This window comes from Mustela nivalis, assembly GCF_964662115.1.
Source record: "Mustela nivalis genome assembly, chromosome: 11".
NCBI classification, from domain to species: domain Eukaryota; kingdom Metazoa; phylum Chordata; class Mammalia; order Carnivora; family Mustelidae; genus Mustela; species Mustela nivalis.
In genome coordinates this window covers 88,099,575-88,127,217 of record NC_139030.1, presented here as the reverse complement: position 1 = coordinate 88,127,217, position 27,643 = coordinate 88,099,575, and the positions used below count along the sequence as shown (strand labels likewise).

General features: G+C 48.9%; 1 protein-coding gene across 2 annotated transcripts in view; it reads left to right on the top strand.

Annotated features, from left to right (window-relative positions):
• The window catches only part of XRCC5 (X-ray repair cross complementing 5), an 89,481-nt gene extending 78,483 nt beyond the window's left edge, over positions 1–10,998 (top strand). Inside the window, exons 19-21 of one of the 2 annotated variants that reach the window (XM_082689095.1) lie at positions 923–990; positions 9,927–10,001; positions 10,772–10,998. In XM_082689095.1, coding sequence (XP_082545221.1) covers positions 923–990; positions 9,927–10,001; positions 10,772–10,786 — 158 coding nt within the window. In that variant the 3' untranslated portion in view covers positions 10,787–10,998. The remainder of the gene's footprint in view (positions 1–922; positions 991–9,926; positions 10,002–10,771) is intronic. The other variant, XR_014300209.1, reaches the window with a different exon arrangement.
• The last annotated feature ends 16,645 nt before the right edge of the window (positions 10,999–27,643 follow it).

The following is a 27,643-nucleotide window of genomic DNA, read 5'->3' as shown; positions in this document are numbered from 1 at the left end:
CAGCCTAGTAGATGAAGGAGATTGGTTTTGGTATTTATTGATTGCCTCCAGCATATTGTTGGCTGAAAGGAAACTTACAGGACATACACAAGGTACGCATTTTCTGAGAGCTTATATCCTATTGAGAGAATACACATGACCTGTGCCATTTCTAGGTACAAATGGATGTTAAATGTATATGCTTTTCTGAAAGTGTATCATGCATCAGCCATTTGAGGCAGAAGAAAATCTTAGGAAGAAGAGAAAACTAAAGGGTAGATTTTCTATCCTTGATTTGCTCTCACTGAGCTAAAATTGATGTATGTGCTAAATGATAGACATAACCATTGTGAGAGCATGTTTCCTCCCAGCTGGGGCCTCTTGCCATTCCATCAGTAGCTGGTAACATTACTAGAAGTCAAAATGTCTGCAGATTCCTATATTGGGTATCTAATGGGTTTGGGCCTAAGTATATAGTCGTTCACTTATTTATTTACTAAGCTTGTCCATGCCTACATTGATGGGAATTGAAAGATGAATAAAACCCATTCCCTGCCCTTGAGAAAAGTATGGTCCATTAGGAGAGAGAACATGTGTACACGTAGTAATCATATACAAGGTAAGATATGATGACAGCCATTTCAAAGGCATAAACAAAGTGAGCTAAAAACTCTGAAGGAGAGGTTTAATCAGGGAAGACTTCATGCAGCAGGTAGCCCTTGAGATGTGGCCTTCATTTTACAGAGGCTAAGTAGGAAACAGGATACTATAAGATGGAAGTAACAGTGTGAGTTAAGTGCCTTCACAGACTTCATTTCTATAGAGAAGAGCACCTGTAGAGTTATAAAAATCTCTAATGGGAAGATGGGGGGGGGTGATGGAGAGGAAGGTACGATCAGGATTGATTCTTTGCACTGAGATTTCACTCTGAATTACTTTTTAGATGGAATTACTCTGATCACCAAAGATGAAGCCCCTGGAAGTTCCGTCACAGCTGAGGAAGCCAAAAAGGTATTGCAGAATAACACCATCTTTAGATGAAGTATTGTAATGAATATTATTTTCTTGATGCCCGTTCCTCCTTAAAAATTTTAAATTTTAAGAGTAACTGAACTAGTAAACTCCCAGCATTCTTAATTGACCAATTGGCTAGTTCCTTTTCCTTCAACTGCAGTGTTTTTGTAGGAGAAATTGTAAACTCCCTCAGTCTTCCAAAGACTGCAGTCCTCATTCTAGAACTCACCCGGAACCACAGTGTCATTAGCTCTAGAGCTCCTGAGGTCCTTAGTGCATACCAAGCATAGCCGAGACCTTGGTAAAGGCTGTGAAATCCAGGTAGTCCAGTGATTCCCACAAGGCCACACTTCAGTCACCTGGGGAGCTGTCATTTAAGAAGTACTGATGACCAGGCCCCGCCCCCAAAGATTCTGGTAGTCCAAAATGGAGTTCTGGGGGCAGGGTTTGAGTTCTTAAAGCCCCTCAGGTGATTAAAATGTTAAGCAAGATAGAGACCCTCGTATTCCAGAGTAAGGCACGTCCATACCTCAGGAGTGTATGGTTCAGGTGCCTGGGTGGCTCAGTCATGAGGCGTCTGCCTTCAGCTCAGGTCATGATCCCAGGGTCCTGGGATCGAGCCCCACATCAGGCTCCTGCTCAGCAAGAAGTCTGCTTCTCCTTCTCCCACTCCTCCTGCTTGTGTTCCCTCTCTCGCTGTGTCTCTCTTGGTCAAATAAATACATAAAATCTTAAAAAAAAAAAAAAGTATATGGTTCATAACACTGAACTTCAGGTATGGTTTCTAACTGAGCCAGTCCTACTGGGACAGCACCCAGCAGCTCTCAGTCACGGGCTAAAGCCTTAGCCGTCTGCTAGGCATTGTGCTGGGTAATAAGACAACACTCCTGCCCTCTAGAAACTCACTGTAGGCTTGCAGAGGAAGATAACGGAGATTCAAAAACTTAACTACACATGCTCACGGAGAGTTTGGTCTGGGCTGGCGGACAGGAGTCTGTTAAGGGAGTGAGGGAATGGCAGGAACAAGGCTAGAAGTATTCAGCTTAGGGCGAAATTTAGGCCACATTTAAAAATGCCTTATAGTTTCAACTCAAAAAGGCGTTTGGCAGAAACCATAGTATTTTTGGGGAAAGAAGTTAGATTATATGAGAATTTGTATTTACTATACTTTGCCTGGCAGAAGCATTTTGTTAAAGAACATATATGGTCCCTGCTTTCAGGAAGTAAAATCCTAGAATTTTAGAAGCACACACTAACATGCTGATGATTGTCTCAGAAGGGGCTCCACTGTGTCTGTACCCTCTCCCACCAGTCAGGGCTATAAATATATCAGTACTCGAGAGGATGTCATTTAACTGCTTGATTTTATTTGTTTGTCACTTCATACAATGGCATGATAATGTTTCCCCTTGGAACTGGAGTGTATCATTCAGTGCTCTCCAGAGGGAAAGAACCAATAGACTATATATATGGGTGTGTGTGTGTGTGTGTGTGTGTGTGTGTGTGTGAGAGAGAGAGAGTGGGTTGGGAAAAGATTTATCTATTTTAAAGAATTGGCTCGTGAAATTGTAGAGACTGGCAAATCTGAAATTCGTAAGACAGGCCAGCAGGCTAGAAATTCAGGCAAGATTTCCATGGTACCGTCCTGAGGCAGGTTTCCTTCAGCTGATTGAATGAGACCCACCAATATGACCAAGGGTAATCTTCACTTCAGATCAGCTGATTGTAAATGTTAATCATATCTACAGAATACCTTCACAGCAACATCCAGACTAGGGTTTAGCACCACAGCTGGGCACTGTGGTCCAAGCCAGGTGGACACACAAAATTAACCATCGCTTAGCATGAAGGCTTATCAGTTAGCTTTTGCTAAACAAGTAAAATAAGTCAAGACAAATAATTTAATTTATTTTTAATTTTTTAAAAAGATTTTATTTATTTGAGAGAGAAAGAGAGCTCAAGCAGGGGGAGGCGCAGGGGGAGAAGCAGACTCCCCAGTGAGCTGGGAGCCCGATGTGGGGCTCGATCCCAGGACCATGAGATCATGACCTGAGCTGAAGGCAGTCACCTCAACTGATTGAGCCACTCACTTGCCCTCGTCATTATTGCATTTAAAAAATTGTCACCGAGGTGAGAGTTAAGTACATGTTATTGTTATTGAAGGAAGATTAGAGCAGCGATCTAAAAAAGGTTGTATTTTTCCTCTCGGCAGTGTAGTGCATCTTAACCAAAGGTGTCATAGCTAAGTGAGTCCAGAATAGTAGAGAGGCAAGAAATCTAAGAAGGGATGACGTGCTTCTTGCAAATTGTCTGAGGCTTGTTCTGTGCTGCAAAGGCAGTGTCTTCTTTGGAACTTCAGGACACAGAGCCTAACCGTGGGGAATTGTGCTGTCCATTCAGCCGCAGAGAGGACTTTGAGTTAATGACGAGGTTTGGGGTGGTGTCCTTGAGTGGTTCCAGTGTCAGCGGCACTGATTTCAGTTGATCGTAATTGAAGACAGCTCTGAGAACTTGTCATCTTTTTTCTTTCCAAAACATTTATTTTGTTTTTCAGGGGGGAGACATAATCGTTTGTATCAAAAATGTTTTTAACTGGCACCTGTGGTTTTTGGAGTGCAGTGTGGAAGAGAGTATGCGCACGTCGGGGGTGATGGGGAGAATCACTGGGGGCGAGTCTGGCTCAGAGCAGCCCGCTCCATGTGACACACCTCAGCCCGCTCAGGGAGGGGAGTCCCTTCTGACAGTGCACTGCAGTAGATCGCCTTCAAAGGAGGCGTTTGTCAAGTTTGATCAATCCCCATAAAATCAGTTAGGGAAACCTGACTATAATCGAGGTTGAAGAACAGTACTCACAGCCCATTTCAAGTCTTCCAAGACACTTACGTAAGTTATTTAAAGTTAGCAAGCTGTCAAATTATCTGTATTAAATGTTGATGATTTGAAAGGAAATAATTATTCAGAGATGTCCATTTTAAGTGAAAATTAGATCATAACATTACACTTGCACCTCTTAACGAGGGCCATTTGTCTTTGGTGTATTCTAGAAAATAGAATTTATGACTCTGAGAAAATAGATTTTATGACTCTGAGAAATCTAGGTAAGTCAATCCTGCTACAGAAATAGAAATTTCTTCCACGATGTAAGTTTTAAATAGCCACTTTCTTTTAAATTCACTGACCGCTCTCACTTCATTTTGAAGCCTGGACATAACCATGATGCCATTTTCACATTTTTATTGTCGCTGTAACCTGTCCATTCTTTCACTTCACTTTTTCTGTTTCTGTTTGTTCCTGTTAGGCGCACCATTAGCACTTGGTGTTTGGTAATCTCGGTACTGTTCTCAGGGTGTGGCTCTGTGGTGGACTTGTGCCCTGTGGCTAATCCTGGCACGTTCCAGGAGCATCCGGAAGGTTCTTTGCCTCAGGCCACCATCAGTAAAACACCTGAACTGGTGGGAGGTTAGAAGAGGCTGATTCATCATTTGAAGTTTATCTTCTTCATCAAAGAATTTTTTCTTTTCCTTTTTAAAATAAGTTTCTTCTTGCTAACCTGTGTTAGGGTTAGGACAGTGACTCAACCAAGAATGATCACACAGGGGCTGCTACTGACTCCTAGTGACCAGAGGCCAGGGATGTTGGGAAACCGAACAGCTCCCACGTCAAGAATTATCTGGCCCAATATGCTGATAATGATGTTAGGAAGCCCTGGGTTAGAAGAATTAAAACAAGCCAGATCCTTAACTCAGGCAGAGGAAATTGGCTTAAGTTGTATATAATTTTATTCAGCTGGAAAGAATTCTAATGATCTTCTAAAGGAGTTTTTATTTTTAAAACTAAAGCTTACCGGGGGGTGCCTGATCTCTGAAACAGAGAAAGAGGCTGCTCCTCAGTCGGTGGGTGGTGGGCGGCAGGGTGGGATTACCCAGGAACAGAACCTGAAAAACACTGATCTAGTCCAAACTCCTTATATTGCAGATGAAGAAATTGAGGGCCCCGAGAAAGAAAATAACATGGCTGAGATCTCTTAGTAAGTCCCTGGCGAGGAGTCTTGTTCTAGGACTGACCCCGGGTCCTCCATTCTTTTTACTCCATAGTAATAGCACAGAGGGGAGAGAGGACTAGCCTTGTGGCTTTGTCGTATTGTATCGCAGAGGATCCCAAGGGGCCAAGCTGTATCTAAATAATCATTTGATTTGAACTTGGAAGGGGAGCAGGTATCTTTTTAGCACCTGTTTTCCTGGTGGCTGCCCAATCTGGCCTTCTTTATTGTTGTTGACATTGATTTTCCCCCGCAGCCTCATAGGTCATAGGATAGGAGTTTAGCAGTCTGGTCATTTTACAGACTCCATCTAGAGAGGTGACGTTGACTTACAGTGTCTCCTGGCAAGTTGATGGCTGGCAGAATTGACTCGAATCAAGAGCCCTGCCGTTCTAGGACAGTCCTCCTCCTGCCACACCATGATGCCACCTCTCCGTGCCTCCACCTTAGAACGCTACCAGCCACATCCACACACGGGAAAGATGCTCGGGGTCCCTCTCGCAGGAGTGCACCCGGCTTTCAGTGTGTGAGTTTGTAAGAGATCTTCGAAGTCTTGTGAGGGTTACAACATAAAGTTCAAGAGTCATTTCTTGAGATCAGTTTTCTTTAACTACTGTCTTCCGTTGACCCCATATTTTTTCTTTGCTCTTTTCCACTTTCCTTCTCTGCTGTAAATCTCTGGTGGAGTTGTTCTGTATGCTAATTCAAGGAAAAGCAATAAGGAAAGTACCGCAATTTTACCTCATATTTGTTTAGAGCTTGATACTTTTTTAAAATTTAATTTAATTTTTTGTGTGTATATTCCAAAATTCATTGTTTATGTACCTCACCCAGTGCTTTTAATATACAATTTTATAAAAATACTGTTGAGGTAGAACATAACATGCAATAAATGCACAGATCTCAAATGTGTAACCTGGTAAAGCCCACAGCTGTGGGCGTCCGCCACCCAGATCGAAATACAGAATGTTTACGTCTCTCTGGAAGCCTTCACAGTCAGGAACCCCTGGCACCCGATGTTACCACTCTTCTGACACCTGTCACTGGAGAGCAGTTTTGCCTATCCTTAACTTTATTCATCCATGATGTTAGAGTTGTTCTTTCTGTATTATGACTATATACTACTCCCTTTTATGGTTATACCACAATGTATTTATGCATTCTCCTGATAATGGGCATTTGATTGTTTCCACACTTTGGCAATTATGAGTAAAAATGCTGTAGATACTTTTTTAAAGATTTACTTATCTGTTTTAGAGAGAGTGGGAGAAAAGAGAGCAGGGGAAGGGGCAGAAGGAGAGAGGGAGATAGAATCTCAAGCAGATTCCCTGCTGAGGTCAGAGTCTGACATGGGGCTCAGTCCCATGACCCTGAGATCATGACCTGAGCCAAAATCAGGAGTCAGACACTTCACTGACTTAGCCACCCAGGTGCCACTAAAAATGCTATGGATATTCTTGCACCTGTCATTTGGTGGACATGTATTGGGCATTTTCCTAGGAATTGGAACATACAATCTACAATATGACAAAGCAAGTTTGCATACTTTATTTCGTCTGAGACTCGCTATAACCCCATGCGATAGGGTGAGTAGTAGTAGTCTTATTTTGTTAATTATAGAAAGGTCAAGCAGCTTGCCCAGGGTTACTGAGGAACTGACACAGCTAAGGTTAGGGTTTTGTTCTCCTACACTAAGTTGTAGGATTTCTCTCCTGTGCAATGCTGCCTTTATAACACTGAACATTGAACTCAGAAGTATGTCCTTTTAGACAAAATACATGCAAACAGACTTGTCCTTCCTGATGCTTTTATATGTCTGAATTATGGGTGAGTCTTTGGAATCACCTGAGAGTGTCAGAGTCAGCCCAGTGGAAGCCATGTGATTTTAATTTGGGATTGGTAACCATCTGAGCATGAGGTGATTGTTAGTTTTTAGTCTTCTGGAGGGATTAGACGGAAATTTCTATACAGGTGTTATCGACTCCATTTCTCTGCTTGTATCCAGGATCGTACTTTAGTGTGCTTGCAAAGTAATAGTTCATCCATTTCATAAAGCTCTCCAAGTAAGGACACTCTTTCTTGGTAACCCCAAGTAAATCCTGGTGGTTTGAGGAAGGAGGAGTGTGTCACACAAGTGTCCTTTCTGTTTGTTCTCAACTTCTGAGCATTGCAGAGGGAAAGAACACAAGAGAAGATGAGAGCTGGCTCCTGCCCCTTCCTGCTGCATTCAGAGAATCTGCTGCTTCTATTGAGAAAGCAGGCCAGCCACTGAATTCTCTGCTGTATCTCTAGCTTCCCGTCACACTGCACAGCCTGCAAATTACTTGCAGTTAAAAACTGATGAAGAGGAGTGATATGTGTAAGGGATCAGCCTTGCCTGGGGCTTTGAGGAGATAACCGATGGCAGCCCAGCTCTTAGCCATCATTTGCTTACACAGAAGTACGGAGCAGATCTGCCAGGAAAATCACTTGCAGTTGTTTAAAGAACTTGATGGAAGTGAGAGTTTGCCTGCTGCTGCTCCTGCCTTCCTAGGACCTTAGCCTAGTCTCCAATATGTGCCGTTGTGTTTAACTGTATGTAGCGCGGTCACACTGTGCAGACAGCCCTGTCCTCATTTATCTGGCAGCTGGGAAAGGGGCTGTGCGGTGAGGAGGAGATGGAGTTGGGGGCTTGTAGAGGCTGTGTGCCAGGAAACGTTAGGGATTTCCTGGATTGGGACCTACCATGCCGCCTCTTACCAGCGATGATAAAGGATGTGGTGGATGGCAGAACTGCTGAGCCCAGGGAGTGTGTCGGTCTTCAGAAGGTGCTCAGTGGGTTAAAGCCTCCTCCTTCAGCTCAGGTCATAATCTCAGGGTCCTGGGATCGAGCCCCACATCGGGCTCTCTGCTCGGCAGGGAGCCTGCTTCCTCCTCTCTCTCTGCCTGTCTCTCTGCCTTCTTGTGATCTCTGTCAAATAAATACATAAAATCTTTAAAAAAAAAAAAAGAAGAACAAAGTAAAAACCACTTTTAGTAATGATAATTAGGATTACAATCTAGAGTTTCTTAGATATCTTGGAATCTAGGCAAGAACAGAGTTTGATCTTTAGACATACACCACATGCAAATACATGTGTGAATAATTTTTCTGTACTTGGCCCTCAGATATCTTTATTAATCATCAGCCAAAGTACGTAAATAGGATTAGTGATACAGAAGCTCCTTTACAGTTCTGTTGCAGACCAGGGCTCTCCACCCCCCTTGCTCGCCTTTCCTGCCTCTCATACCAGTGATTCCCAGTGTTGGGCATGGTCCAATGTAAGGTCAGCAGGGGCTATGGAGAGACCCATAAATGTCCTTAGAAGGTTAATTCCTTGCTCTCTCAGTCAAAACTGTAGTTAATGAATGGTGAGGTGGTTTTGACTGAGGGAAAACAAAGTCCAGGAGGGAGGTTGAGTCAAAAGCAAACCATCATGGCCATGTCTGCGGTTCCAGTTCTGCCAGTACAGCCTCCACTGTCGCCTCTTGTTCCTGTGTGCGTGAGTTTCTGGACACGAGGGACAGAAGGACCTGCAGCACTGGCTTCCTGAGACTTGCTGCACAGGTCTGCACTTGAGACTTGAGATTTGCACTTGAGACTTGGCGGCACTGGAGCCTAATGTTTAAGAGAGACATGAGTTCACGGTTTGTCAGAGACATATTTTAACCTATTTGTGAGGTTTCAGAGGCCTCAGTGGTGTCCGTTGTATCATAACAGGAATGTACAGGGAAGGCAGTTCTTGCCATGTTTTCATGCTGAGGTAGTGAGAAGAGTAGAACTACACCTTTCCATCCTGGGTGGAGGCAGCTGCGGGGGAGCAGAGGGGGCTCGGGGTCTGGAAAGCTGGCTCACTGTGTGCGCGCTCCGTGCACATGGACCCTGAGGAATGCTGACAGGGAGCGGGATGCCCCCCCTTCCAGCTCACCCCTTTAAAAACACTCCTTCAGGTTTGGCTCTGCTGCCATTTCAGATATGATACCGGAAGGTAGATCACCTTCGGGTGTTAGATAAGTGGCTCACAAAAACCTAGCTCTTATATGCAGTGACTGCATGCCTTGAGGAAAGGAGACCCCACTGCTGTTTCGTGGAGGGACAGGACAGAGAGCAGAAGTGTTCAGATGATTTTCAAGGGCACCCAGTACCCTTTCAAAACCTGAAATTCATCCCTAGATCCTTGCAGACTTCAATTCAAGGCCCTTGCTTTTCTGCACATCTGCTGTTTAGAAGCTCCAGGTCTTGAATACTAATGCTGAGCAGAAGCATGCACTAGAAACTTCCTCATCCACCTTCCTTTTCATTTATTTCCTAACACTGTTTGAAGGATTTCCAGAAAAGGAATTGTCCAGCCTTCTAAAAGCTCCCCCATTTTTGTGTTTCACATCATTTACAGGAAGTCCTTCCTTTTGTCCTCGGTTAGAGTTGAGGAATGAGATTCTAATTGCTGAGTTCAAACACTTGATTCTTAGGCTCCTTTCAGGAGAGACCAAGACATACTGGTTTGGGGAGTCTGGTTCTTTTCCTAACCCTAATGAGCACACATATCCTCTCTGGAAGCAGAAATGGGAATATTGGGTGTCCTCTGCACCTGGTATGGGCCCTCCGTGGGGTCACTGCCTTGGCGAGCCATGTTTCCTCCCTCTTCACAAGAGGGAGTGGGTGACTCACTTGGTGACGAGTGAGTGTGGGCTATTCAACTTCAAAATCATTCTTCTCCAGGGCCAGAGGAAGGCGTGGTTTCTTTGAGGCCATTGCAGTGACACTTTGGGGATGAGTGGGCCTTCTTAGATCTGCCTGTGGCGCTGCTAGGAGACAGTGCCCTCCATCCAAAGAGGCAAAAATGTCACTGTGGTGTCCCTGACTTTCTTTTCACAGTTCCTGGAGCCTAAAGAAAATCCAAAAGAAGACACAGCAGCCGTATTTGCAGAAGGTGGTGACGTGGATGATTTAGTAAGTGCTTTTAATACATACCAGGTGTTCTCTGGATTGACATCGCCCGAGCCGTAAACACAGCCACAGCGCTGCTTACCGTGGACCTGTTTCTTGTTTGGGTTTTAATTGATGACACACCAGAAGCTCCCTCCACTATTATTTATTGCCATTATAAATTTAATCAGATAGGTAATTTCATAATGGAAATTCCTGTGCTCTCTGGTTTCACTTATATTGTTCATTCAGCTTAATCTTCTCCTGTGAAGGACTGGAAAGAGCTGGCGAGGCCATTCCTTTAGTAGCAGAATGTCATAATTTACTGAAATTGCTCTCAACCCAAATAAACAATACAACATGCAGTTTGTGTGGGTTGACGAATAAAAACAGCCTTTCGGAAGCCTAATTCTTGAATGTTCTCAATTAACTTAATGTAAACAAAATTGGCTGATAGGCGTTTGGGGGTTTCTGGACCTTCTCCCGCCACGTCTGGGTGCCTGGGAGGCAGTGTCAGTGTTGGCTTTGTATCCATCTTTCACGGGTGGAGGCTTCCTGCCTATAAGCCTCACGTGACAGCTGATTCCAGTAAACACTCTCAGTCCGTTTGTGGAGAAATCCTTAGCTGGTAATGAGATACTTGGTATTTAATGCCTACAATAGGTAGCAGTGAGTCGGTGTGCAAGCCCAGCTCTGCCACTGGTGAGGACAGCCGTTGTTGTTAAATGGTCTCCCACCGGAGAGGCAGTGGTCCAGAGTTGGCTCCCTTCTAAAAGTATTGTTTTTGTTCACAGCTGGACTTGATCTAGGTCGTGGCTGCGTGGGGAATCTACGAGAGTTGCCATCGCTATCACGCCGGGAGCTCTGTCCAGAGGAGGCCCTTCAAGGGGAACGGGAAGCTCTGGAGATGGTCCCCATAGGTCAAGTGGAAGTGACTCTCCTAATTCTCTGGAATGAATATTTACATATGTAAGGGATAATTTCAGTCCCACGTTTATAAAGAATCCTTGTTATTTTCTCATCGGTGTATTATTTCTTTTGTGGTCTTTATTGATCTCAGTGTATAATGCCCGTACTTTGAAGTTTCTGGAAAATGGATTTCCTCCTGACCTGGTATGTTGGTGAGGATTGCGGCCCCCATGAAGCTGTCTTGTCCACAGCTATGGCATGTCACTGGTGAGTTCCTCAGTTCTCCCCCAGAGGTGGAGTCCTCGGTCGGATCCTCCAGCGGCAGTCACACCGGTGCTGATCCAATGGTGGCATTAGTTTCTTACCAGCAGAAGGGTGGGTTTGGGAAATCATGGCTAAGGGCTGGCTCTCTCTTTTTCTTTAAGCCTTTGAGTCCCCACATTACGTCAGCTGTGTGTATAGGTGGTTTCCTTAAGCAGGGCGGGAGGGGGGAGCACCACTGCCCCACGTATTGAGCTGTGGCAGTGCTCTCATGAAGAAACGACACCCTTTTGGCCCAGCCTCTGACATATCAGCAAACCCTAAAAAAGAAAAGAAAACAAAATGCAGAGGTTCACCCCCCAGTTAGGATTTTATCATTTCATTACTGCCTACTTACCAGTCTCACAGGGAGAAGGTATGGTTGTGTTCTTCTTCCTTTCTTCTTCCTTCTTCCTGTCCCATTCTTTTCCATTTCTACCCGAGTCTCTTTTCCGCTCTGTCTGGGTGATGTTTCCTTTCTTAAAATAAGAAAATAGCAAAACCCCGCTTTGTCCCCCCAGACCTCATTCCTTCCCTGAGTTCTAACTCCTTCCTTGGTATCCCAAACTCCACGGTGCCCAGTCTCCCTTATCCTCTGCACCCCTGCAAACGGTCACTGCTTCCCTTCATTTTGCAAAGGTTATATTAAAGGTATAAATGGCTGGATATAAGTATAAATAAATGGTTGTCACTCATTATGAATCATCTGCGAAAGAATTTTTCAGTGCTGTGCTGGGGAATTAGAGACCCTCTATGCATTGCTTAAAAACAACCCTCCACAACAGAACATTGTTCAGTCAGCTGAGTTGAGAGAGGAGTGGTTCACTTGAGCCTCTAGGACACCCCCTCAATACTGTGCACACCTTAGCCAGTCTTCTTCTTTTTTTTTTTTTAAGATTTTATTTATTTATTTGACAGAGAACACAAGCAAGGGGAGCGACAGAGGGAGAGGGAGAAGCGGGCTCCCCGCTGAGCAAGGAGCCTGATGAGGGGCTTGATCCCAGGACCCTGGATCACAATCTTGAGCCAAAGGCAGTAACCTTTGAGTTAACCAACTGAGCCACCCAGGTGCCCCCACCTTAGTCAGTCTTGATATCCAGGTGCCCATTTGAAGCAACCCCCATGAAGGATGCCATCTGTATCTTACTGTCTAGTTGGGTGGTTGGAGCCCAGGGGATGTTTGTGACTTGGACAGATCTGAACCATTTCGTATGAAGAGGGAAAACTTTGTACTCTAAAGTCTGTATTATGCTCATCGGATCCACCTGGGGGTATGAATGAGGTCAGTGGGTATGGCCTGATAAGATTGAATCACTGGTCTTTGGCAGTTTGCAAAGTTCCCTCTTGGAGACAGCCCTTCTGTCTCCAGCCCTTCAGACCAGGAAGAGTTTGAATCCTGTTAGTCCTTTAGATCTGATACTTGCTGATTTGTATTGTGCATTGTGGGATTATTTGTGCTTCTCTAACCCCACTTTTACCTAAATTATCCAAATACCTGAAGAAAGAGGTGCATTTAACACTCTAGGGAGAGAAAGGATAAAATTAGCTGTGCAGTGTCTGAATCCATGTTCTGTAGGCACAGTGTACGGGCTGTGTGTCTTCGGTCAGAGCACACCCTCGTGAGCAACGGCATGCGTGATGTTCCGGTTGGGCGCCCCGAGGTCCCATTTCCCTGAGACGAGTTTTGCAGATCTGGAGAACTCCCTGGCGTTCTGACCGCTGTGACCTAGAGAGCAGCAAGTGGTAATACAGGATCGTCTGCCAGCCACGGCTAGCCCTCGGAGGCCTGTCTGTCCCACAGATGATAGGTTTGCGTGGTGGTCGGAAGTCACAGGCCATCATTCCTGCCACCTTTGGTCTTCTGTGGCACCAACACATACTGACTTAGAGAGGAGGTGGAGCTAAAGGAGGGGACTCCCCACGGCCCCTCAATCACACCCAAATGCCCCCTCTAGGGTATGTGCTGCCCCCCTGTTAAGAACCACTTCTAAATGTTGGAGTTTGATTGCCACTTAATTTACATAAAATACTAGAATCTTGGAAAATTATTTAGAAAACCATGTTGAGAATAGGCTTTTTTTTTTTTTTTTTTTTTAAAACCTAGTCCCTGATGGCTTTGAAAATAAGTGCACACATACATATTTCTGTTTGGAATATGTTCGGTGGTAATGACTTGTCTTTGCAGCTGATACGATTTAAGCAACAGATTTTCTGTTTGGTCCACTGTCTCCCCTTGGCCCCCTTTGCTCCCAGTATTGTAGGTTCAGAGCCCAAGCTGGTCCTTCGTTTAGAGTCGCTGCCCGGAGAGGATGCAGCATGGGTAGGGAAGACACTAGGCTAGCCCAGATCTGAAATCGGTTCTGCCTCTGGTGCGCGCTGTCTGACCTTTGTCATTGTGCCCGACTGGTTACCGGCCTCAGAGCATGCCGGTGAGCAAACTTTTGTAAACTGCAACATGCTTTATTCAGAAAAAGCCTTATGGTCTTATGAAAACCCAAAATAGAGGGTACGGGCAGAACTTTTGAGTAGGTCCGCCTTCCTGTCTTTATTTCTGTCTTCTTTCTTTTAGAACCTTGAATATACCAGCGCTAAGTTTCATAATTATCTGTTGCTGTTTTACTTAGGCTTTCTTTCTAGTTATTACATGAAAATTACAGTCTCAGTGTGATTAAGGTAGGGGGTTAGAGCCCAGGGTAAGTGTTGGTGGTCTGGTAAGGTAACCATGTGTACCAGTTTACTTGGGCATTACTGTCCGGACGTAATCATCATCATCATCATCTTCATAATGCCCTTTTTCACTCTCCAAAGTGGCCTTCTAATAGGGATTTTAGATTATATTGTCCCCCTAGATTTTGACCATATTAAGTTAGTATCAAAACCAGGGCCCAAGGAATGGCCGTATCCTCCTGCCTTGCCAAATACCCCTTTCCCATTAATGCCCTGCGGGAACTCAGCACATACAGCAGACAGCAAAGTGGAAACCAGCACAGAACAGCTCAGGGCTTCATCTAATAGTCTGCTGCCTACCTCCAGGTCTTGCCCCCAGCCGGCTGCGAGGCCTGGGACAGAGCAGGAACATCGTTCTTGTCTGGCCGGCAGCATGGAGCAGAAGTAGAAATGCCTATGGAGGTTAGTGTCCATATAATGACACCTGATAAACCATCCAGTCATCAGTCACATTTGTAAGTCCTCCTCCCTCTAGTGGGAGAGTATCCAGAGGGTGATGGGGACACGGGGCTTCCTCCAGCCTACACTGGCCCTTCCGTGTAGGTCAGTCCCCCTGCTCAGCAGTTAAATTCCCAGCTTGGTAGTGTTGGCTTCCTGTGGTCACCTTGGAAAGAAAGGAAGCACCTCTTTTCTCCATCTGAACCTAACTCCAGACTCCATTTACTTCTGTTTTTGAGAGAGACATAATGCCATCGTGTTTCCATAGTGCTGCATGCTCGAGACTCCTAATGTCAGTAACACTTAGCTCTGTGGCCCTAGCAAGTCCCTTAACTTCTGTGAGCAACAGAATAACGGAGTTACTTGTGTTTCATCTGTGGGCAGGATGGCCTACAGATGTCCTGTCCTGAAGACCGGACCTTCTCTGTCAAAGGGGGGTTCATATCTATAGCTTTGCAGGGGCTGCTTGAATAATGGGAACGGAGCAGGTGCCGTAGGTAGAGAAGAGGCAACTGAGACACGTGTCTCATTCCCAGCCTTACAGTTTACATTTCCCAGGCCCGCCTGCCTTTTGCTCTGCAGCATCGCAGGTGGGTAAGTGCTCTGCCAAGCCCCAGAGCATGTGTCTTCTATCATGTCTTAGCTCGGGAGAACCTCTGGTTTTCTGTCTGCCCTCTCACCGTTTCAGGATGCTGGGAATGATGGGAGCCCCCGCAGGGCCAGAGTGAGGATCCGTGAGCACACGGTGGGACAGCAGGGTGGGGAGAGACCTATGGAGGAAGGTGACGCCGCAGGGAAGCTTGAGGAAACAGACATGGCAGTGGTCTTGTTCTGGCTCATTTCCACCCTTTCTTTTGATGAACGTTATGTTATAAATGAGGGGGGAGGTGTAGAGGGGTGGTCAAGGCGGGTGCCTGTGGGACCTGGAGAGCCAGGGAGGAAAGCATACAGACCTGGGATTTCAATTTTGTCGTTCAGGGCTTCATGCAGTCTGGGCATTCGGTGATTTCATAAGTCCTTTTCCATCCGTCTTCCCCCTAGAATTTAATTTCTACCAGAAGTCACGAGTAAGAGCCCATCCCCGCATCAGACAGATGACGTTTCAGATCTTGCCACTAACACCACCTGGTCTTAAGACTGTGGCCCTGTTACTCACGGGCTCTTAGCGCTGGTTTCTGAGCCATCAGACAGGGTTTGTGGTCCCGCACGGCCAGGCTGAAGGAGGATGACCCCCACGAATGGTTGGCACCTGGTAAGTGCACAGTACATACTCCCCATTACCAGCCTCTCCGATGTTATATTCCTCCTCTACGCCAGCATCTGTCCAGCTTTAAACTGCCCGGCACTTGCACTACTGGGCACCCCAGTCCTGCGTGGATCAGTGACAATGTTCAGAGAAACGACTCCATCTCTGTCCTCCCCTTGCTCTGTGGTCTAGGGACATCCCCTGGCATGCCGTCTGCTTCCTTTTACAGAATGGACACCTGCCTCTCCAGGAGTGTTGGAGCAGAAGACAAGGAATGGGAAGCTCCCTCAGAGAAAGGGCAACTTGGGTTCTAGATGGGCAGAGACGTGTGTGCACGTGTGTGTGTTATGTGTTTCAAGTCTTGGCACCTCAGCAGGTTGGTCACATCACAATGTGTCACTTGGCTCCTTGATTTAACGACTTTCCTCCCCCATCTCCAGCTCCGTGGGCCCTGGGTCCTCCAACGGCTTCAGGGTTGGATGCCTTTTATAGGCTATTTTGGTTAGTGTCCCGATAGGGATTTAAGCACCACTCTTGAGCTGCTATGGGCCCCCTGGCAAAGGGAGGCAAGGGAGAACACGACTTTTATTAATAGTTTAGACCAAGAAGACATTCAGAGTTTTAGGACTGAAAGGGGTGTGTGTGTGTGTGTGTGTATGAGAGAGAGAGAGAGAGAGAGAGAGGGAAGGAAGAGGGGTGACAACAGTTCCTGACTTAACAGGCACCACGCACACGTGCACTCACACACTACACCTACAGGTATATGCCTGTGCCCGCAGGCACGCGTCCTTGCATACATTCCCTTGCTGGGCCACTGCGTTCATTTCTGAGAGCGTCTTGTTATAAGGGACCAGTCCTTGGGTGAGGAGCCCACTGTTCTTCAGTAGGACTTTATCTTAATTACACCAGCAACAACCCTATTTCCAAATAAGATCACATTTTGAAATACTGGGAATTAGACTTTAACCTCGCTTTCGTGGGAAACCAGAGTCAACCCATAAGAGCCACGGAGGTTGGGTGTGATGTCTGCAGGGGACAGACGTGGAGTCAACAGGAAAGAGCGGCGTGGCGCCGGAGAGAAGGTGGGTGGAGTCAGACACACACAGAGGCATGTGTGAGTGGGGCCTTTGGGGATTGTGTTTTTGTGTCTGTCAGCTATCTAGACAGCACCTGAAGGACCGAAGGCACTCAGTAAGTTTAGTCTGTATGTTTAAAAAAAAAAAAAAAAAAAAGCGTGTGCCTACACTGATGAGTTTGCTGTTCTCGCTCAATGGGGAGGTAATGTTTGTGCGTCTTGTGTGAGTGGAAGGGGTCAGAAGGCTGGATTATGAAGGATCTACCGTTGTGAAGGGTTTATTGAGAACGTGAGTGTGAGCCCAAGTGTTCGATAAATGCTGGCAGTGATTGCTGTGCATGTGAGTTCATGTCCTGATGTTCATGAATTTGCACGTGAGGGAGACAGTCACCTAGTCAGTGTCTAGTCCCAGCCCTGTGGCCCTGTCCCTTCACGATTGCTCTTCTGCGCGTCGTGTGGGATCTTACCCGGGACTGCATCTGGCGAGAGGGGGTGCCTGTCTTGACAGTCCGGCTACCCTGCAAGCAGGTCCCCATGCACGTCTTCTCCCTGACCTGTGTCCTAGGATCTTTGTCTTCGATATTCAGTTTAGTGAACATGCACTGAGCACCCATGGTCTCCAAAACACCCCTGCGCCCCCAGGAGATTAGAACGGGACAGCGTACTGCTCGTCCTGAAGAAGTTCACGGACAGCCAGAATCTGCCCGCTGAGAAGGGCTGCAGAAGGGACCCCAGAGAGCTCTACGGGCGCTGAAGGAGACATGACGTTCAGTCTTGGTAAGCGGGGACACTTTCTGGAGTTGGTGGCATGTCAGCCGGGCCACGAATAGGACAGAATCTAGTAAAGAGGGAAGAGCGGGGCGGGGTTCAGGCCGGTTCGGGAAGGTTTGGTTTGGCCGGGGGATGCGTGATGGACAGTGATGGGCAGTGATGGGCAGTGGTGGGGAAATGCCGTCTTGGAAAAGAGAAGTGCAGCCCAGTGGCGTGCAGCAAGGATGGGAGAGTGCAGGGAGGACTGCTGGGCAGCCACTGGGAAGCCTGCAGGGAGAGAGTGCGGGTCCAGACAGGCCCCCAGGAAGTGGGGAGGAGGGGTGGCCGAGAGCCCATCCCGTGGGCGGCCACCAACAGCCACGTGGCAGTGGAAGTCCATCTCTCCCCTCCCGCTTGGGTCCTGACATGGTGGGGAACCAGGGCCAGTGTCAAGGGCATGTGCCCCTCTGCGCCGTTCTGTGCAGGTGCCAGGTGGAGTTCGCTTGTCCCCCAGCCTCTCTCCTTTCCTCCTCTCCCCGGGCCACCTGGCTGCTCACTACTCCACCTTGACACACCTGTCCCTCCCCCTCCTACCTCAGCCACAACCTTCTCTGACCTTTCCCCCCCTTTCAGGGCCGCGCTTACAATCTGCCACCTCTGCAAAGCTCTTGGCTGTGCGTCACCCTTCTCTACCTTTCCCTGTGGTCTGTGGAGCAGAATAAGCATGAGGTTGCTGGCCGGCCCGCCCCACCTCTGTGTACTCCATCCTGTCTGGGGTCCTGTCCCCTGGGGTCCACGCTTCATGAGAAGCCCCTGGGCTTCGTGAGAAGTGGGGTAAGAATCACAGGGGCTGCTCACTGGGGAAGTTTTGGGCGGGGCTACAGATCCCTGCTCCCCCGGCAGTGGGCCCCAAACTTTGCTCTACATAGAAACCACCCCCGCCCAGGAGCTCTTAGAAACCCCATGGCCCAGGTCATGGACCTGCTGATTGAATCCGAATTCAGGAGTCAGGCGTCCTTGTGCATAAAGATCGCCAGCTGATTCCACATGTGACCGAGTTTGGGCACCATCTCCTGCTGTTTTCCTCCTACTCTTGGCAATATCTGCCTCTAGATATCTGCCCGGAGGACGCTGGCAGCAGGCTGGCTGGTTGCGCCTTAGGTAGCTTGGAGGCCTTTGGTCTTGTGTGTCTCAGAGCGGGAGGGCACAAGGTCGGGATTCTTCCTTGGTCTCCTTCCTTCCTGGCTTCTCCTTTTCTCTTCCCTTTCTCCGACCTAATTAAATCCTGGTCAGGGAGGCAAGAGTATTCTCCTCCCCACACAGAATAAAACAACCCCCCCCCCACACCTAATGAAAGCAGAGGGAGAGTGCTTGTCTAGTCCCCGCCTCGCGCATGTCTGTTCTGACTTCTACACAGTCCTATTACAGGAAAGGGAAACCAACCTCGGTTTCAATACTGTCTCCCCCCAACTTTGGTTCCCCAGCAATGATTTTCTTTTTTAAGCGTTGTAATCCTTCCCCTCAAATGAAAGCCTGTGCAGAAGCTTAACCTCTATGACAGATAGCAGTGGGGCTGTTCCCGTTGAGAAAATCCCTGGTGGCCAGGCAGGGTACCTCTGCCCCCCACCCTCCGGCCCCGCCCCCCGCCCCCGGGCAGTGGGGCAACCTCAGAGTAGTGGGGAAGTCACCAGGGGAGGAGAGGAGCCCCTGGGTCTGGAGCTAGCTCCACAGGTCACGCCGTCTGTTGGCCCCAAGTTTCTTACCTGTAAACTCAGAATGGGATGCGGGAGAGGGAATTCCCTCCTCCCATCCACATTTGAACCAGAGTAGCTCCTTCTCCGCTTTCTTTACTGGGAGGACGGGCAAGATACTGTCTGATCATAGAGCTCCGTGACTTTACAAAGTTCAAAAACACTGGAGTACCTGAAGGCTTGAAAGGTACTTCCAACTGATTTTCATTCATTTCCTCCACAAAGATTTATGGAGTCCCTACTGTGTGCCAGGCACTGTTCTAGACATATCAATAAATAAAACTGACAAATACACCAATATCCAAGACTGAGCACCTTCACCATTCTCAGGGAGCCCCTGAGGCTTTGTAACAAAGGAACAGGTCTCCCCTGTTAAAATTCAGCCCTTGGATCACATGCCGTTTCCCTGATTGTCACCCCATTTCCATACAAGGAGGCAAACAGACACGTAAAAGATACAGATGCAGAGAGCTCGGGACTTTTCCTTACAATCCCACAGTGACCCTGTAGGGAAGGCAAAACTGGACCACTGAAGCCATCTCTCAGTGAGTCCAAGTGTCCCACACGGATGACCACGGCTTCCTGCCCACCTTCCCTCACCACACTCACGGTTCGCTTCAGCCCAGACCCACACCCTGCCCCTCAGCCATGTCCTTTTCACTTCAAAGTAGCAAAAAGCACAAACACCGACCGGAAGCAGCTGAATATATAATTCAAGGTCATTTCTAGGACATCTCCATCTTTGTTCCTGAGAGTAGGTGAGCCTCACATGACAGGCCATCCAGAGGAGGGACCCAGCCAACCCCCTTTCTTCCTGGTAGTACTATGGTGAAATGATGCCCACTCGCGGGAGAACACCGTTGAGGATATAGAGAAATAGAGGGGCTGTTTTAATGCGTTTTCGAAAATGAAAGTTCATTCCTAGGAGGTTCAAAAGAGACCAAGGCTGCCTCCCTCCATTCCCTGGTTCCTTTTCTGAAAGTGCACCTGTCTCATTCCCACAGCTCAAGGTTTTGGTCCTTAAAAATGGAGACGCTCCTAATAGAGATAATGGTTTAAACTGTTACCAGCTGTTTCTATCTTGGCGCGAATGATAGATCCCAAGCAAATTTCGTCTCAGGGGTAGTGGGACAGCACTGGGGCCTCAGACGTGGGGGAAGAAGTGATAGAGAAACAGACACAGAATTTTTGTGGGCCAAAGGCAACAGGTAGCTCTAGGTTGTGAGGGTGCAAATCGGTACGTACTACGGCTTCATTCAAGTGAGAAGCCCAGGTTGGATCTCAGTCCAATATCTCAGGACCTGTGGGCTACACCAAAAAAGAAGTCTGGTGCCTCTGTCCCAGAGGCAGTGGGGTTCATTCTTGGAGTCCGAGACTTAGCTTCTCTGGGTTCTGATGTGGAGGGAAGCAGACCATTATCACAGATAATGGGGGCCCAAAGGGGCAGCGTTATTTCTGAGCAGGAAGACACCAACATCCCCCCAAATGCAGGCTTCTGGTGCCGTGGGCTGAAGAGCTCTGCTTGCGCCTGAGGCCTACCTTGCAGACATGCTTCCCACACAGTCGGCAGGACAGACAGAGACAGGGACGAGAACGTCCCCGAACACACAGGTCAAGAGAAGAGAGGGTGAGACCCTCTTTTCAAAACCCAATACTCTCTACTCCTGGGAGGAGTGCAAAAATCCATTTCTCAGGAAATGGCCTCCCTGCCCCACTTGGAGAATCTGAGATCTGCATCACCACTGTGCCTTCGCTTAATGAGCGGGGGGCTTCTGGAGGAGGAGACTGCGGGGAACACAAAGGAGAGGAAGGCGACAGGACTGACCCACCATGACCCCACTCCCTTTCAGGCATCGGTCAGAAACGACGGGCTCAAAGATGCTCCAGCTAATTACTTGCCGGCCCTGAGATGGCACTTCCTTCGCCAGTCAAAGTTTTAATTAATCACGCGAGCAGATGGGCTGTCATGGGCCCCAGCAGCCGGGGTAATGAACTCATTTATTACCGGCCTCCGTCAGTGGGAGGCCACACAGGCTTCTGGGAAAAGCAGAGAAGGCTCCTGACGCCAGAGCCCACAACAACACGGGCCTCGGAGGGAGAGTCTCTGGAAATGCCCTGGTGACAGACCATCCACCAGCCGCTAAGGAGGGAGGAAGAGTGTGGCACGGACAGGGTCGGTGGCTCCGGCTGGAGGAAGCGAGCGGAGAGCCTGGTGCTTTCGATGGCGCTAGGTTGGCCTGGTTTGTCCGGTCCCCACTGCACTCACCTGCCTCATGAAGGTCGGGCGGCGTGGGGTAGCCATGACGTATATTCGGAAGCAAGGACATGACAGGATGCGTTGACATGCCAGTTCGCAGAGCTCCGGGGTCGTGTCCTGTGGAGAGTTGCTGTATTTTATGTCCCGGGTTGTCTTACACATTCTCCCTAGTGCCCATTCCATGTTACGTGTGACGAGTATGTGCTGTTATTGAGGAAATGAGGGGGGGGGTGGATCAATGAATAAATACAGAAGAGTGGAGTGCCCAGCTGCCACCGTGGGGGGGTGGGGGAGGGGAGCTTCTACTGAGCCCATTTTGGGTCTGCGATTCGAAGGAGCCCCTGACCTTACAGACCTAATTCTTGCTTGGTGAGATGACCCCATGCCTCTGCCAGGACTGAGGCAGACAGAACACACAGCAAACATGGCCACTCGAGTATGGAAGACCAGGGAACGGGCACAGAGTGTCACAGCCAGAGGGACAGTAGAGGAAGCCTACTCCATTCCCTCGTGGCTGAGGAGGCAGAGCAGAGCGGAGGGTTCATCTAACTAAAGTCATTCAGCTAGTTGGCGGCACTGGGACACCTCGGACCCAGACCTCCAGGCTTCCTGAATCCCCTTTGCAACCTGCTCACCTGGGTGCCCCTGACCTTGGTCCCTCACTGTGCTTAGCCTGCCGTTCGTGTTGGCACCTGTGTTCTGTCTGCAGGGAGGAATCCCTCTAGTCTCCCTCTAGAGTGTGCGGGGGAGAGCCCCTTTGCCCAGCTCCCCCTCGCCCGCGGTAGCCTGAACTCGGTGGGTGTCTCCGGGCACCAAGCCGGGCTGCCACCTTATGTGTGTTCGCACGTGGAGGTAGGCCTGGGCCTCTCTTTGCGCAAAGGGTCCGAGTGTCCGTACCCTGCGGTCCACCTCTCCTGCGTTGCTGGGCCCACACAGAGGACATGGGGACTTTTGGTTGAGCCTGTCTCCTTGCTGACTGTCATGAATATTTCCTAGTGTAAGAAAGCAATGAAGTGCCTTTCCTCCCTGCTCTGAGATAAATCTCTCTAAAAGAAGCCTTTCCTGGAGTTGGCATTCAGTGGCGATGGTACTAGGAGAGAAGACAGGAACAATTTGTCTATGCCTCCCATGTGCCAGGCACTTGCAATAGCACAGCAGGTCGCCTGATCTGCATTGTTGTGAGAACGAGGGTGCTGCCTTCCATGGACGGACCGATGCAAGCACCTTCTACCTCAGCAGTCCCCTATGGGAGGTGCGAGGTCCACAAGCGCCCAGTCACTGTCCCAAGTTCACACACGTAGGGAGGGCTGGGAGTCAAGTTCAGGTTTGGGTGGCCTGGCTTCCGAATACGTGCTCTTCGCACGTTCCCTGCGTGGTCTCCTTCGGAGGACAACTCCGTGAGGCACCGTGGTTGCTCCCCCGACTCCCCGCAGAGGAGAGGTGGACCACCGGGGTTTTTCCAGTCAGCCCCCATAGAGACGTGTTCACATACTCATGGTATCATTGGAGAACAGACCAAAGGCTCAGTGTTTTAAAGGCTCTTCAGAACTGGAAGGAAGCTGCGATTTTGCAGGTTCTGCAGGGATGGTTGGCTGAATCCCTGGCACAGCGCCGGGGGAGGAGAGGGGCTGTGTGTGCAGCTGAAGGCCCAGGCCCGGGGACCAGGCAGGTGTAGCAAGGTGCCCGTGTGCCGGGGGCGTGGGGGAAGGGTAGAGCCGCCGGCCTTAGGGGACTCGCAGCTTGCAGAGACCCGGGCACGGACAGCTGGGTCTCCACAGCTAAAGTGATGGCGAACATGTGATGATAAATGAAAACTCTCATCTTCTTTGGTGCCAGGAATCAGTAGGGAGTGGTGAGGACGGTGGCCTGTGGTGACACATGCCCCCTCTGAAAGGGACAGCTGCTACTCAGTGGTAGTCTTGTGGGACTAGGGACTGAGTGTCCTCATTTTTTCTTTTTTTTTTTTTTGAGAGAAACTATAAATCTAAATTTTTACATGGAAAGATTTTTAATGTGATTTTTTAATGTGGGCTCCGAAGTTTGAAATTTTAAGTTCACATGCTGCCCCTGAGCTGTGGCTTGAAAAGCCCACCGTGGAGGGCGGTGTCCTGTGGCGTTAGCTCGGGTCGACTTCAGGGTGACCGAGCTCTGGGGGAAGCCCAGCACTCCACAGCCCCGCAGGACACACGGGAACAGCGGCAGGTGGCCATGGGGCCAGGGTGATGTCCTTTTAGAACTCCATGACCAAGGGGATCAAGAGGCCCCAAAAAGGCTGACACGGAATTTCTGCCTATTAGTGTATGGGTAGTTTTCATGTAAATTGGAGGACCTGAAGGGCTTTGACTATTCTGGCTGTCCCAAGTGAGGGAGATGAAGTGACTCATGCCCCCTTCAACAGTCCTCTTTCATCCCTCACAATGGCCCTGCGGGCTAGAAGCAGCTGCGTGCTGTTAACAGATTCACATGCGCTAACTGGCCCAAAGGGACACACAGTAAATGGGATGGTAAATTCATGCCCAAGTACATGGCGTCAGACGGACCGGGTTCCCTGGCTCAGTGCTCAGGAGCCATATGGTTTGGAGCAACTTCGAGTTTCTGAGCCTCCATTTTTTGTCATTCTCTGGGAAGCAATACCTGTTAGCTGTGTTGTGGGAGGCCATGATTTAATGTATGGGAAGTGCTTAGCCCAATGTCTCTCACCTAATGAGAACTCAATGAATGTTAGCCGTCACCGTGTCCAAGTGCAGGTCTTCAGATGTCAAAGCCTGTGTTGCCATCGCCTGAGACGTGCCGTTAAGAGTAGGACACGTGGGATTTCCAAGTGTCCGGATGAAAATGAGAACATAGGGTACCTTGGTCGGACTCTATGAATTGATTACATGTTGACATGATTCCTTGGGTATCGTGGGTCGACTAAAATAGATCATCAAAATTAATCTCTCCTGTTTCCTTTTACTTTTCTCATGTGGCTACTAGAAAGTTTGAAGCTCGTATGTTGCTCACATGAAATGTCCATTGGGTAGCACTGGTCTGGAACTTGGAGTCAGAACCATAGGACCTGACCCAGAGCAGGCCCTCAAGAAACGTGTGCCCGTTGGGTGAAAGAATAAATGACTTCCATAGATTTCTCAGGCCTTCGTCTTCTCACTTGGGTCATATGCCCTGCCTCAGGCTCCCCTGCTCCCACAGTGAAGGACCAGCCCAGATTCTCAGCTGTCATTCATTATTAGGCCCTCCCATGGCCACACCCCATGGAACAGGGGACAAGGCCCCAAGGCATGGAAGGCCTTGAGAGGAGCACACAGCCAATAAATGGCAGAGCAGAGTGTGGAACCAGAATGTCTGGGCCAGAGACTGGGCACTTAAACACCACCTCATTTTGCCAGGGAGCCCCCAGGTCTCTTTAAGCACATGTTCATAAAGGCAAGAGGAGATTCTCAGGGTGAGGCAGAGCAAGTGGTCACATGGGTTCTAGCCAAGCAGTGAGCTCTCAGAAGATGGTGTCATCCCTCCCTCTGAAACCTTGACCCCAGATTAAGGTCAAGCATGGCCTCCACCACTCACCCCCTAAGAAACGTTGAGGTTGTAGCCCCTACAGACAGAACTCGACAGCACTCTCACTCAGGGCATTTTGTCATGACTTCAAGTAAAAGGGCCTTAGGGTGTCCTTGTAACAGTGATAATGGTATTGAAAAAAGCCAAAAGAGCTGGCAATTGCTCTCTGGAAGTCTCTGAAATCGTTAATATTATTGATCCAGAGAGGCTGCCAGTTGGCATTTGCTGGATTGTTTCTTTCTCTGAGTTCCGCTAACATACGCACACATACCACCGCCACCGCCACCGCCACCGCCACCGCCACCGAAGTGCAGTCTCAGGGCCCAGGGGACCGTGGGTTCTTCAGTAAGAGATTTTGAGCAATACACTTAGAGTCAATTAAAGTCAAGTGTGAGATAGCTACATAATGTCACGAAGACTTGCAGGGAGGAAGGCTGAGAAAGGCAAGTGGCAGAGCCAAGTAAGAAGGACCAGGGTGTACAAGGATGCTGAAAATGGAAAAAAAAATGGAAGACAGGAATTTTTCCAGTGTTGGTCACTTTCTGAAAATGACCATGAGTCTCTCTGTCCTATTTCTTTATTTTTTTTTAACACTTTTTAATTTTATATATTTCTCTGAGAGAGAGAGAGAGAGAGAGAGAGCCCGAGCAGGGAGGAGAGGGAGAAACAGATTCCCTGCTGAGCAGGGAGCCCCGTGCAGGACTCGATCTGGGGACTCTAGGATCATGACCTGAGCTGAAGGCAGTCGCCCAGCCAGCTGAGCCACCCAGGTGTCCAACTGTCCTATTTCTTCTTAAGATCTGAGAATACTTCACAGGTCACACACATTGGAGCCCAGCCCTGAGAAGGCATGTGGGCAAGCAGAAGCTGGTCTTTCCATGGAGGGACAGGGTCAGAGGCTGGCCTGAGAACTCAGAGCAGACCTAGAGGAGAAATAGAAGCCAGGCCTTGCAAGTCGCGTGCCATCGCATACTGGCGATGTGCCATTCCCCAGACACTTGGAGACACAAAAGGAGGAAAGAGCCTCCGTTCCCACTCTTGAGGATCTGAGGTGGTGGAAAAGGTGGAACAGAAACACCTAATAGTCAAGAGAACTCAGACCAAATCAAGGTAACAACGAGGCGCAAGTGGACAGAGGGTAGATGTAACAGGACTGCTGGAAACATGGCTTCTAGCAGAAGGTAGAACATGCCTTGCTTGCGCCTTCCCTTCTCGGTGTTGTTGCTACTGGAGAACTCTTTGTTTGTTGGATGTTTGTTGGTTGTTTGACCAGAAAGAGGATGGAGCCTCTGGATTTCGGGGTAGGCGCTTGAGGCCTGGGGTCCCAGTGAGCCGGTGGATAAGCTGACTGTCCTTGCTGCAGACCAAACGGAGCACCTGGGTGGGGAACATCCTTGACGTTGCTTTTTAGACTTTGTTTTATACAAGACGGTAATAGAGAGCTTGGCCAGAGGAAGGAGATTGGACCAGAAATCATCCTTTTGATCATGGCTGTTACTGGTGGTCTGGCCATCTTACTTCATCAGCGGTGTTTAAGAAAAAGAACAAAAACCATCAACAAACAAAAACAAAAACCTGCATTTACCGGTGTCAGGGCTCCCACCACCGTGTTTTCCAGAGCGGGAAGGTGGGTTCGGGTGGAGTGGGGGCTGGGCGCTGAGCTGCAGAAACTAGATCCGGTCTGCTCCCTGGAGGTGTCTGCCTGCTGGGAGCCCCTCTTGTCTCCTTGTGGTCGTGATGAACGTGACACAGGGAGCCAAAGTGGGGCAAGTGGAAGAATGGATTGCAATAAACGAAACGTAGCAACCTGTGAAAACTCAGCAAACAAGGCGACATCAGCAGTGAAAGTCAATGAGGCAAACACCATCTGGCCCTGAAAATGAATGGAGCGAGAAAGGGGGCCTCGCCTCCTGGGGATTCGTGCTGGGACTGGGAGTGGAGTCGTGTTCATGTCTGCTTAGAGTGGAGGGCGCTGGGGGCCAAGTGTTCCTGCGTTTCTGCAGAGCAAGATGTTGGGGAGAGGTTTTTTTCCTCCTTGGTAATACATCAGGGCATATTTTCACCTAATGGGAACTGTTGGGTGGCAAGGAGTCCGAGGAGCAGCTTCGTCTCCATCTCGCCTCGGAGCCGGGGGCAGGGACTTGAAGACAGCGGAGTCTCCGAGGGACAGGCACCACCGGCTTGCGGTCCACTGGCTTGCACCTGACCGCCTGCATTCGCTCTTCCATCCCGCCACTTATGCATCCCTCTCTCCCTCTCCTTCTCCCCATCTACCTCCTTAGTTCGTCACTCCCAAACGTGTGCCAGCGCCTCCTCTCCAGGCTGCCTCCTCTGAACTCTCTTCCACGTGGTGGCCAGGGCCTCCTTGCAAGCCCTGATCTGCTCCAAGACCCCCGATCTTCAATGACTCCTCACCAGCCCCCTCCAAGCTGGAGCCGCTGCCACCCAGCCTGCCTCGTCTCTCACTTCCTCATCCCTCCCCACGCTCCTAGCCGACACCGCGTTCATGCCCAACTCTTACAGGCCACGAATGAGCCACCCCGTTCCATGCTTTGGGGTCTTTGCTTATGCGGAAGCATCATCCTGGAGCATTTTTTGCCTTCTGTCTTCTCCCACATACCCTCACCTGTAGGCCTGCTGATACTTACATACACAGAT